The sequence below is a fragment of the Lissotriton helveticus genome, chromosome 4_1 (assembly GCF_964261635.1).
Source record: "Lissotriton helveticus chromosome 4_1, aLisHel1.1, whole genome shotgun sequence".
Taxonomy (NCBI): domain Eukaryota; kingdom Metazoa; phylum Chordata; class Amphibia; order Caudata; family Salamandridae; genus Lissotriton; species Lissotriton helveticus.
Window position 1 is genome coordinate 1,068,996,654 of NC_136063.1, and position 13,236 is coordinate 1,069,009,889.

The 13,236-nt window shown below is 49.8% G+C and overlaps 1 protein-coding gene across 1 annotated transcript in view; it reads left to right on the top strand.

The window, feature by feature from the left end:
- DNAH5 (dynein axonemal heavy chain 5) overlaps window positions 1-13,236 on the top strand; it is a 5,174,212-nt gene that overhangs the window by 1,520,155 nt on the left and 3,640,821 nt on the right. Inside the window, exon 27 of the mRNA XM_078687662.1 lies at window positions 3,217-3,455. Within this exon, the coding sequence (XP_078543788.1) occupies window positions 3,217-3,455 (239 nt within the window). The remainder of the gene's footprint in view (window positions 1-3,216; window positions 3,456-13,236) is intronic.

Here is a 13,236-nt window from a genome sequence, read left to right on the forward strand (position 1 = left end):
GTTTTTACTAACTTTTAAACTGTTTGAGCTAGAAACAATTTTTTTCTTAAACTCTGCAGATTATGCGGCATATGTTGGATTATGCAACAAATTCTGTACTGACTTATGTCTAACACTTCATTTCCATTCGTTTTCTGTTTGTGTTATCTTTCTTGATAAATGCAACTTATTAAATCAAAAATCATCCATTGATGTCCACCATTTTATGTCAGAGTGGTGCCTACGTTAAAATATACTCTTTTATTCAAATGTGACTATTCTTTCTGCTTAGTAATGTACTTAACAGAAACTGATCTAGGCAGTCCATCACTATCATCCAATAATTATTTGAAAAGACTTTGCCTCAATCTTGTTACTGTGTCAGAGCGTGCTATAAAGTCCGAGGTCTCCTGGAGCTACTGACTAAATTATAAGATGGAGGGGGGGGCAGAGGATACTCAGAAGGATCTAGAAAAGAGCAGAGCCTCCAGGTGTTGTCTAGATGTAACGTACGATGAGATGCACAGGAGTTCACCTAGAAGAGAGTGCCAAAGGGACGGTGCACGAAAATGAAGCCCGCGTCTTGTCCTACTGAGCCCTGGGACGCAGAGGAGCTTCAGACTAGAACAGAGAGTGCGAGCTGGATAGGAACAGTGGCTGGAGCACCATGTGCAGTGCATAGTGGTATGGGCGTCCGCAGGGGGCAGGGCCGGCTTTAGCGCTGATGGCACCCAGTGCGACAATGTTAGTTGGTGCCCCCAATGACCACCTCCACCACGGATTCTCTCACTAGCACCCTTTAACAGTGACCAAGTCTCCATGACCACTCTCCCTCAGATGCATTGAATTCGTTATATAGCGCTACTCATACCATTAAAGTATGTCCGAGCACATTGCATCACACACACATTACACAGACAATCAATCATACTTGTGTAAATCAGTGTATAGAAAATGTTACATAAGCCAAAGGACTAAGGGGCAGATTTATGAGGCACTTGCGCCACGTTTACGCCGCTGTTGCGTCACGCAAGGCGGCGTAAACGTGGCGCATCCCTACGAACGATTTACAACGTGACGCATCTAGGCAGATGCGTCACGTTGTAAAGCCCTGCGCCGCTTGTGGGCGTTCCGGCGCAGGGTGGGCGTTCCGGGGCAGGTGCGCCTCGCAAAAGTGGCTGAGTGAAATCTATAAGATTTCACTCAGTCACTTTCAGGCCAATGCTGCGTCAAAAGCCTGCGCCTGCTTGAAGCAGGCGTAGGTCTTGACGCAGCATTGTGGAGATGGGGCACCCCAGAGCCTTGCTGGAGCTGCGTCGCGCTTGCGACGCAACTCCAGCAATGCGTCACCTTTACGGCACAGATGCGTCACGCATCTGTGCCGTTTTTGCCCCATGGTGCGCCGCATCATAAATGCGGCGCACCATGGGTGGCGGAGCTGTGGCGCACTGTGGCGCATGTTAACTGGCGCATCCCTGGGGATGCGCCAGTTAACATAAATCTGCCCCTAAAAGTGTAGGAGTCACATGTCATCCATACTGGTAGGCAGTATAGTTTAGGAGTGCTTGGTGTGGAGAAGCACAAACTCAGAGTCGAAAAAGAAACAGCATAGTTGAGAGTTTTCTTTAATAATAAGAATCCATTTCTACCCAAATTAACCCTTTTTGCAAAATTAATCAATGTTCTATACTTAGCAGAGTGTAAGCACTTCTAAGATGAAAGTTAATACCTCACTCTTCTATATGAGGACTTTAAGTTATAAATTGAAAGTAACAAAAGCATGGCTCTTTTAAAAGCAGTAACCTGCTCATCTATTTACATTAAATGCACTCTGTAATCTACTTGGTAAACATTCTTTGCAGTAGGCATATTAACCCTCTGTACTACCTTCACATAAGTCAAAAACCTCAGCTACACAAAACTCTGATCTCTGGCCAGGAAGAATATTAATCACAGGATTTATCTTGACATTTTTGTGAGGCCCCGTAATTGCAAGAGGAAAGGAGCGTGCAGCAGGTGCTTTTAAAATCATAATTAAGTTGTAAACTTGGCGCCCCAGGAAGCCAGCACCCGGTGCGATGGCACCGGTCGTACCGCCCTAGAGCAGGCCCTGGCAGGGGAGGCAAGGAGGGGAGCTCCAGGGGGAGGCAAGCGCCCCTCCTTGCCCCCCCCCCCCCAGCGGACGCCCATGTAAACGATATGGTTTAATATGTAGGTTCAAAAGGAAAGGTACAAGGAAATTAAGGAATTTCCGTCGGCTCACCGGACAGCAGAGCGCGTGAAAACGCAACAGTGAAGAACTAGCAGCAGGAGGCGCTATGCAGAAATGAGGCAAATGGTATTACTGGTTTTACATTAGCATTGATATGAATACCATTTTTTCTTTGTTTTTTTTTAATTCGGCTCCTAAGACTGTACCGCCCGTGGCTTCAGCTTGAGAACTGGACCAGAAAAATGTATCCGTATCGCACGGTGGGTCAGATATGAATACTGTTATGCTCATTGCTGGTTTTGGATTGCTAAATGTTATTCGGGATTGATAATTAGTGCTAGTGCTAGTGAGCCTGTGAGAAAAGACAAAAACCACGGCGACTTAGGGGCAGATTTATGTTAACTGGCGCATCCCCAGGGATGCGCCAGTTAACATGCGCCACAGTGCGCCACAGCTCCGCCACCCTTGGTGCGCCGCATTTATGATGCGGCGCACCATGGGGCAAAAACGGCACAGATGCGTGACGCATCTGTGCCGTAAAGGTGACGCATTGCTGGAGTTGCGTCGCAAGCGCGACGCAGCTCCAGCAAGGCTCGGGGGTGCCCCATCTCCACAATGTTGCGTCAAGACCTACGCCTGCTTCAAGCAGGCGCAGGCTTTTGACGCAGCATTGGCCTGAAAGTGACTGAGTGAAATCTTATAGATTTCACTCAGCCACTTTTGCGAGGCGCACCTGCCCCGGAACGCCCACCCTGCGCCGGAACGCCCACAAGCGGCGCAGGGCTTTACAACGTGACGCATCTGCCTAGATGCGTCACGTTGTAAATCGTTCGTAGGGATGCGCCACGTTTACGCCGCCTTGCGTGACGCAACAGCGGCGTAAACGTGGCGCAAGTGCCTCATAAATCTGCCCCTTAGTACCTCTGACACACACGCTCGCCAGAAGCAAGACATTGTATATACGACTACATAGGTTGGTTGCATTGTACATTTAGCATTTTTTGTATTTTTTGTATTGCTTTTAGAACCAATTTGATAACCTCTATCGAAAATACATCACCTACACTGGAGGCGAAGAACTTTTTGGATTGCAGGTTACCCAATATCCTCAGCTACTCGAGATAAAGAAACAGCTCAACCTTCTGCAAAAGCTCTACAGCTTATATAACAACGTTATTGATACTGTAAATGGGTATTATGATATTCTTTGGTCCGAAGTGAACATTGAAAAAATCAACAATGAACTTCTAGAATTTCAGAACCGGTGAGGCTCTTTTTATTTGCTCTGTTTAAAGATGCACTTTTTTGTCCAACATGCTTGACATACGTTTTTCATAGTTAAATAATAAATGTTTCTGCAGTTTAACATCCTTTTGATCTTATAATATGCTAGAAAGGAAGGAGTTTTTCAGTAGTGGAGTATGTTTTATTTTGAGAATGAAGATATTTTTTGTAAGATTGCTGAAAAGTCATGTTAAGGTAATGTTTCAAGAGGGCACTAGCACATTTTGAAATTTCAACAAAAGGGGCACGCATTATAATGGCATGGGTTTTTAATGCCTCTCCATTGCCATTTTTTGCCGGTATAAGGAACAATGATGGTTTCTTTGGGAAGTTATTAACGCTATATGCACGCAATTACACACACCAAGATGGTCACATCAGAAGAAGCGCTGCCTTTTACATCTTCATTAACAATGTTTTTCTGTGGAGAAGTGAGAACTACCCTTTCTAGTTAGGGATGAGTTGTGGTCTTTTGGCTGCCCAGGGCGGATTTGCCAGTTGCGGGTGTTTCTTCTTTGTCTATAGTATTCGCGGAATGGTGACCATCTTGAAGATGGACGACCACCTATAGAAGGATAACAGTCGCTGCCGGCATGACTCGCAGTTGGTAAGGCAAGGGAGCGCTAGGTGGGAGTTGCGTGTGTGTGTGTGTGGGGGGGGGGGTAATTTTTAATACATCATTTAAAAAAATGTAACTTACCTTCACAGCCCGCTTCGGTCTGGTCCCGCGCTGTCCTGCGTCCTCTCCACACAGGAAGCAGCCAAGCAGGCAGCCTCCCTCCCTTCCCCTAATCCAATCACAACGCTGCAATAGCATTATGGAGAGGCGTTTTCTCCATGCAGGTTCCATGCAGCCTACATGGAGAGAACGGGAGAGTGTGCATGACTGGTTTGGTCGGCCCTGGGGCAGAATAAACAGTGAGCACCCACAACAGTGGGCAAGCCACTCCTCCCCTGCCTGGAGTAGGAAAGCCTGCCCCCCACCAAATCTTCTGATTTCTCGCAGTGCGAGAAGCAGAAACATAAAATGGGATTCATAATACCATTTTATGTTTCTGCTACACGCACTGCGAGAAAGCAGTGGGATGACGCTCCTCCGCCCACGTGGAGGATCCGCCCCTGAAGGATAGCGGCAGAGGTGACCACGCTTTGATCTCTTCTTTGAGTCGTGGCAATATCGGGGAAATATTATTTGACCATGAGACGATTGGGGACGGAGAGACAAACACCCCTAGGTACCGGAACCTGTTCGTAGCATGAGTTAATTGCGTCGACCATGTCCTCCACCCCAGACCGGGAACAGCACTGACTTTGCTGGATTAGTTTTAAGCCCCATAGTTTCCCTGAATAGTCACAAGATTTGCAAAATATGCGGGCCGGAAAACCCGGGATCTGTAAGAAAGAACAGGACTTCATCCTCGTATAATGCGATTCTGTCTGATGTTTCTGTAGACCAGTCATAGCCCGTACCAGGGGGTCCCACCTTACCCATGTCGTCAGAGGCTCGATAGTTGAAGCAAATAGTAAGGGGGAGAGAGGGCTCCCCGTCTTGTGCCCCAGTGGATAGGGAATCGCTCCGAGTGTGTCCCCGACACCTGCACTGAAGCTGAGAGACCCGTGCATAGTAGGCAAATGTATGAAAGAAAACGTGGGCCAAAATTAAGTGCTCTCAAGAGGACAAATGAGTAATCCCAGCTGAGGGAGTCAAAGGTCTTATCAATGTCGTGAGGAAGAAGGCCGAAGGACATCCAAGGTCTGGGACCTTCGCAGTAGCATTATGCACCCGTCGTGTGTTGTGCTGTGTGGTCCTGTGTGGCATAAAGGCACAGGCATCTATGGAGAGGAGTTTTCTCCATGCAGGTTGCATGTAGCTTACATGGAGAGAACGGGAAAGTCTGCATGACTAATTTGGTTGGCCCTGAGGCAGACTAAACAGTAAACACCCACAACAGTGGGCAAGCCACTTCCCCCCTGCCTGGAGCAGGAAAGCTCACCTGCCACCCCCACCAAACCCTTCTGCTTTCTCGCAGTGCGAGAAGCAGAAGCATAAAATGGTATGCATAATACCATTTAATGTTTCTGCTTCTCGCACTGCGATAAAGCAGTGGGATGACGCTCCTCCGCCCACGTGTAAGATCCGCCCCTGAAGGATAGCGGCAGAGGTGACCACGCTTTGATCTCTTCTCTGAGTCATGGCAAAATATCGGGCAATATTATTTGACCATGAGACGATCGGGGGCGGAGAGACAAACACCCCTAGGTACCGGAACCTGTTCGTAGCATGAGTTAATTGCATCGACCATGTGCTCCACCCCAGACTAGGAACAGCACTGACTTCGCCGGATTAGTTTTAAGCCCCATAGTTTCCCTGGCTACTCGCAAGATTTGCAAAATACGCGGGCCGGAAAACCCGGGATCTGTAAGAAAGAACAGGACGTCATCCTCGTATATTGCGATTCTGTCTGATGTTTCTGTAGACCAGTCATAGCCCGTACCAGGGAGTCCTGCCTTACCCATGCCGTCAGAGGCTCGATAGCTAAAGCAAAGAGTAAGGGGGTGAGAGGGCTCTCCGTCTTGTGCCCCAGTGGATAAGGAATTGCTCCGAGTGTGTCCCCGAACCCCGCACTGAAGCCAAGAGACCTGTGCATAGTAGGCAAATGTATGAAAGATAACGTGGGCCAAAATTAAGTGCTCGCAAGAGGACAAATGAGCAATCCTAGCTGAGGGAGTCAAAGGCCTTATCAATGTTGTGAGGAAGAAGGCCGAAGGACATCCGAGGTCTGGCACCTTCGCAGTAGCATTATGCACCCGTTGTATGTTGTGTCGTGTGGTACTGTGTGGCATAAAGCCCGCCTGGTCCGGATGGACAAGCTCATGGATATGTGCACAGAGATGGTCTGCCGGTACTGTACTTAATAGTTTGGGCTCGAAGTTTAGGAGAGAAATAGCACGGTATGAGGAGGGTTTGTGGGGCGGGCGACCTGGCTTGAGGAACACCACAATTTCGACATGATGCCAATCTGGAGGAAGAATGCATTGTTCTAGGGCTTCATGGAGCACTGAAAGGAGGTGCGGCCCAGGAAGGATATGTGAGATCGTAAAAATTCACTTGGGAACCTGTTGGTGCCCGGTGCCTTGCCTGGTCGAAGGCCCGATAATGCCTGATTCAGCTCTTCTACTGTAATTGGTTCCTCTAACTGCTTGTGGATGTGATCTGGTAGCGATTTAGGTGGTATGTCTCTAAAGAATTCCTCGATTTGGTCTCGAGCAATGACTTCCTGTTTCATGTAAAGTGCAGAGTAATATGATGCGAACACTTGAGTGACTGTGGTGGGTGTAGTGCATAGGGTCCCTTCTGTGTTAGGCAGCTCCAGTACTGGGGTGGGCGACTGCGCGCCTGACAAAGATGATGTAATATTTAGCTGGAATTATCCCCCCACTGATATACTCTGGACTAGGTAGCCTGCCAGATGCATTGAAGTTCATTTATACACAGCTGATGAAGCTGCTGTTGCGTAAGAAGGAGATTGCTAAGGCATTGGGTCTTGTGCTCTCTCTTACTTCAGTCTCTAAAGCTCTTTGGCACGCCTCAAGATACACCACCTGTGCCTGATGGTGACGTTTCTCCCCCGCTGGGTAGCTAATGTCTATTCCTCGCAATGTGGACTGAAGTGCTTCCGAAAATGTGAAGCAAGATGGTACTTTGCCGAGTTAGAGTCTTCATAATCCGCAATAGTTTGCGTGGTAGCACGGGTCACTCTAGTGCCGGGGTGACATACACCACCTGAAGGAGGATGAGTGGGCCCTATGTGTAGCTTTAGTGTCACTGAGGAGTGATCTGATAGCCCCCTGGACAGAATGGAAACTCCTCTGACTCTGTGGCTATACGCCCTTGGAAGGAAAAAGTAATCAATTCTAGAGCGGGATCCAATAACCGCAGAGAGGTAAGTGAATCTCTGCTCTGCTGTGTGATAGGCATTCCATACATCTGAGCATCCCAAAATAGAGACTAGGACGTGCAGTCTAGTTTCCCCTGTGTTCCATCCCAGGCCCACCGCCCGCCTTCGGTCAGAAGGTGTCATTATATCATTCCAGTCGCCCCCCATCACTGGTAGGCTGTCCAGGAGCTCCCCCCATATTTGTATAATTTGGTCCACCAGAGTTTACCCTAGCAAAGGTAGAGCGTAAACACTGCAGAGTGTCAGGGATTCCCCATGAATTGTGCCTGTGATTAAGGTGTACCTGTGAGAAGTTGGCCTGATGTATGATGTTCACTATTCTAGTGAGCACCTTGTATCAGTCCAAACAATCCCTTATGGTGGTGGTTGTAAAGTCAACCTTATAGACAAGCTATCCTAGTGGTAGCATGGACTAAGCAGTCTTAGGCTAAACTCAAGAGGGCATGTGAAGCCAGCTGTTTTACCATATGCAATCCTGTAATACCAAATGAAAGGACACCACACAAGTTATATATTATAAAAATATATGTATTTATTACTAGAATAATCCTCGGTACTCTTTATGAGTGCAGAGGCACAAGCGTTTAAACAAAAGCACAGTTAAACATACAAAAGTTGCACAATTATGGATAGGCCCGGTGGCCACTCAAACCATATATTAAATAAGTGGTATAAGAACCGCTATACGAACAATGGTAAGGCCTAGGGCCTTGGGAATCGCTGGGACTGCACTGGACTAACTGTAGTTAGGACGGGAGTAGCCCGCGGGATTCGGGTGCAGCGCTAAAAGCACACGCATGCACCAATGCAAAGTCAATGGTGCGTAAAAGTTATAAAGTTACTGCTTTGGAAGTCTTCCGACTGGACTAGAACTTAGCCACTTAAAACTAGGACACTAGAGGTGCAAACCACTACAGGAGCACCGGTGTTAGATCGTTACCTCACCCACAGGAAGCGGGTGCATAGGTGCCAAAGTGTGTCGGGTTTCGTCGTGGAGATCTATGGAGCCTGGAGATGAAGATGCTGCAGGTGGCCAGGAGAGAAGAGTCCCTTTGGATCCAAGGGTGGTTCGAAGATGTAGAGTACCTGAAAGCAGAGAGGACAGAGTCTGGGTCACTAGCCAGTGACCAGGATGGAACCAGGAAGGAACCAGGCGATGTCGGGCGCAATCAGGTGGTTGTCGAGAAGCTTGTCTCCGTTGCCACGTGGACTCTGGAGCACCGAGGATGACCAGGAGTGTTCACGAGCTGTCCCACGAAGGCTCCCGCTGTCGGCGGTGTCGGCTTCCGGATCGGAGTCAACAGGCCTTGGCAAATGCAACCCACGCAGGAACTGCAGATCGCTTCTTACTCGGACCAGCAAGGTCAGAGAGGTGGCTCCTTTTCAGGGGAGCGAGGGCCAGTCTGGAGCGACCAGACTAGCAGAGTAGTTTCAAAGATTCGTCGTCGTAGAGGCCACTAGCCAACGGGCAAGTGACCGGACAGAAGCGTCGAGCAAGAAAATGCAAAAGGGCCCTACGCAGCACTCGGTGAGTGTGGAGGGGTAAGCTTCGGTGCACGAGCTGCTCGGGGCTAGGGGTTCTCAAACCCCAATGCACAGCTTCGAGGGTACCACAGGAGCTGCACGGTCAGCACTTCGCAGTCTTTTTAAGATGGCCGGTCCCACGTCTCATGTCGCTTCCACGGGTCTCAGCTTTCCTGTGGCTGTGGATCGGGCTGTTGGTAGTCTGGGAATTTGGTTCTTGTCGATCTCTGTCGCTCGAGCTCCGGCTGGAGCTGCAACAAAGCAAACCGTTGGGCGCTGGATGTGCCTGTTTGCACAGGGTGGTCACTTCTTGACCACAAGGGAGATTCTTCAGTCTTCCATTTCGAGTGGGATGTCGAAGTGTCCAGAGTTCTGTATCAAAGTTTCAGTCAGGATTATCTAAAGTCTATGGGCACGGCTCCTACCTTTATTCCAAATGAAGGGGCTGGATAACCTGCTAGGTCCCTCCTATGGGTGGGACCCAGGAAGGGGGTGGTTACACCCCTTTCCCTCTGTCCAGTTTCGCGCCAGAGCTGGGGCTGGAGTGCCCCAGCACCGGTTTGAACTGGGCTATGCATGGGACACCTTGTGTGCCCCAGGCAGTGTCTAGTTTCACTCGCCCTGCCTGCCTCAATCCACTATCTCCTGTCTGGGGTGGTGTAACACCTCCCTGTGACAGGAAACCTTTTGTCCAAGCCTCCCCTGCCAAGTTTCGGTCAGCAGCAGGAGGCCAGACTTGTGTCTGTGGCAGCAGCATCCATTTTGTGATGCTGAGGCTCTGGTTAGTTTTAACCGCATTTACTGTTAACCACATGTCTTAGCCCTCTAGGAGGGTGGAATGCTACCCCCGCCAGAACTGGCAAGGGGGTAGTATTCCAAAGTGTATGACACCTTACACAACATGTTTTGATAAAGCCAAACCAAAGTTAGCAATAACCGCGAGGTTTGTAATGCACTTAACAGTATATGGTATGGCAATATCCCAGAACAGCTATAAGGACATGGTTCCGAAAGCTGCAGACAGGCTCAGCTCATGCTAGTTCAAGTTCAAGTTCAAGAATTTATATAGCGCACTACTCACCCAGAGGGTCTCAAGGCGCTTGGGGATGGGGTTCATTATTTATCGAATAGCCAGGTTTTAAGTTCTTTTCTGAAGGAGATGTGGTTCTGTGTAAGGCGGAGGTGGGTGGGGAGTGAGTTCCAGGTCTTGGCCGCCAAGTAGGAGAAGGATCTACCTCCCATGGTGGATCTTTGGATACGCGGAACTGCGGCGAGGCCTTGATTGGAGGATCTTAGTTGGCGGGTGGGTGTGTAGAAGGATAGTCGAGTGTTGAGGCATTCGGGCCCTAGTTTGTAGAGGGCCTTGTGTGCGTGGGTGTGGAGACGGAATGTTATTCTCTTGTTGACGGGGAGCCAGTGGAGGTCTTTCAGGTGGCCGGTAATGTGATTTTGGCGAGGGATGTCCAAAATGAGTCTCGCTGATGCGTTTTGGAACGCTTCGAGTTTTTTCTGTAATTTGGCTGTAATTCCGGCGTAGAGGGTGTTTCCGTAGTCCAGTCTACTCGTGACTAGTGCGTGGGTGACAGTCTTTCTTGTCTCGGAGGGGATCCAACGGAAGATTTTTTTGAGCATACGAAGTACGTTGAAGCAGGAGGATGAGACTGCGTTGACTTGTCTGATCATCGAGAGTGAGGAATCTAGGATGAAGCCCAGGTTGCGTGCGTGATCTGTGGGTATGGGTGCTGTGCCCAGAGCCGAAGGCCACCATGAGTCGTCCCAGGCAGAGGGGGATGATCCTAGGATGAGCACCTCTGTTTTGTCTGAGTTAAGTTTTAGGCGGCTCTTTTTCATCCATTCGGCTACTTCTTTCATGCCTTCATGAAGATTGGTTTTGGCGGAGTTAGGGTCTTTGGTGAGGGAAAGGATCAGCTGGGTGTCGTCAGCGTAGGAGATGATGTTAAGGTTGTGTTGACGCGCGATGGATGCGAGTGGACTCATGTAAACGTTGAAGAGGGTGGGACTGAGTGATGATCCTTGTGGTACACCGCAAATGACTTCGGTAGCCTCTGATTTGAATGGGGGAAGTCGTACTCTCTGAGTTCTTTCGGCGAGGAACGAGACGATCCAGTCCAATGCTTTTCCTTGTATTCCGATGTGATTGAGGCGTTGTATGAGGGTGCTATGACAGACTGTGTCGAAGGCGGCGGAGAGGTCGAGTAGAATGAGGGCCACTGTTTCTCCGTTGTCCAGTAGTGTTCGGATGTCGTCTGTGGCTGCGATGAGGGCGGTTTCGGTGCTGTGTTTGGCTCGAAAGCCGTTCTGTGAGCGATCGAGGGAGTTGTTGGATTCGAGGAAGGCGGCGAGTTGGCTATTGATGGCTTTCTCGATGACTTTAGCCGGGAAAGGGAGGAGGGATATTGGGCGGTAGTTTTTGAGTTCAGAGGGGTCTGCTGTGGGTTTCTTCAGGAGGGCGCTGACTTCGGCATGTTTCCAGCTTTCTGGGAAGGTAGCAGAGCTGAAGGAGCAGTTGATAACATCATGGAGATGGGGTGCGATGATGGAGTCTGCTTTGTTGAAGATGTGGTGGGGACATGGGTCGGTTGGCGAGCCAGAGTGGATGGAATTCATTAGGCGGATGGTGTCTTCGGTGGTGATTGGGTTCCAGGCGTTGAGATTGTTAGAGGGCGGTATAGGTTCTGAGGGGGGTGGGGAGGATTGTTCGTTGGGACTGTTTTCGAAGCTGTTATGTATGTCGGCAATTTTGTTGTAGAAGAATGAGGATAACGAATCGCAGAGGTCTTGGGAGGGAGTGATGTCGTTTGAGGCTGCGGTGGGGTTGGTAAATTCTTTGACGATGTTGAATAGTTCCTTGCTGTTATGGGCATTGTTGTCGAGTCGATTCTTGAATGCTGATTTCCTGGTGGATCGAATCAGCTGGTGGTGTTTGCGGGTGGCTGAAGGTGGTCATGTTGTCGGTGGTTGGGTTTTTTCTCCATGTTTTCTCAAGAGTACGGCATAGTTTCTTGGATTTCTTAAGGTCATCGTTGAACCAGGGGGCCTTTTTGCTGTCTTGTTTGGTGTGATGGTTTTTCAAGGGTGCTAATTCGTCAGCGCTGTGAGTGATCCATTGTTTGAATTTGATGGCCGCTTGGTTTGGGTCCGGTGAAAGGGCGGGTGGGTTTTGGTTGAGCGATGTGAGGAGTTGGTCGGTGGTGATTTTGTTCCATTTTCTTCGGGGAATAGGTTGTGGGGGGTTGTGGGTCGAGGTGGTTTTGTAGCTGAAGTGGACACAACTGTGGTCCGTCCAAAGGAGAGCTGTGGTGCGATCAAAGGAGATGTGTTTGCTGGAAGTGAAGATTGGGTCTAGCGTATGTCCGGCTACATGGGTGGGGGTGTCAACAAGTTGTTTGAGTCCGAGATTGGCCAGGTTGTCCAGAAGGGTGGTGGTGTTGCTGTCGTTTTTCTTTTCCAGGTGGAAGTTGAGGTCTCCTAGTAGGATGTAGTTCTCGGAGGCGAGGGCATGTGGACTGATGAAGTCAGTGATGTCCTCGCTGAATTGTTTACGTGTTCCTGGAGGCCTGTAGATGAGGGTGCCTCTGAGTGTGGTTCTGGGGTCAGTGTGGACCTGGAAGTGGAGGTGTTCGGCGGTGTTAAGGTTAACGTCGGAGCTGGTCGTGATTTTGATGGTGTTTTTATGGACGATGGCGATGCCTCCTCCTGTTTGGACGGTGCGGTCTTTACGGATGATCTTGTAATTGTCCGGGATGGCTATGGCGATGTCGGGTGTTGATGATGCATTCATCCATGTTTCGGTGAGGAAGGCGACGTCTGGTGATATAGCGTCGAGTAGATCCCAGAGTTCGGTGGCATGTCTGTGGACCGAGCGTGTGTTCAGCAGGATGCACTTCAGGTGGTTAGGGTCGGAGCTGTGTTTGGGGTTAGTGGTTGTGGTAAGGGTCTTGACGCTGGTAAGTTTGCAGGAGTGGCAGGCGACGGGCCCGTGGGTACGTCCCGGTGCAGCTTCGAAGCATTGGGGTGTGCGTCCGGGGTTGAGGGCTAGGAGGGTGGCTGCGTCATACTTAATGCGGCCAGAGTGCATATTGCGGGGGCCTGGGGGTCTGGCGCTGGGCACGGTCCAGGCGCGGACGGGCGTAGACGGGCTTACCTTTGGCGCACCTTTGGCGCGCATGTGGCGCGACCGCTGCGCGTGAACGCTGCTCGCAAATGCTTCTGTCATATGTGGATAGTGGAAGGGGAGGGGCGAGGGAGGAGCAGTTG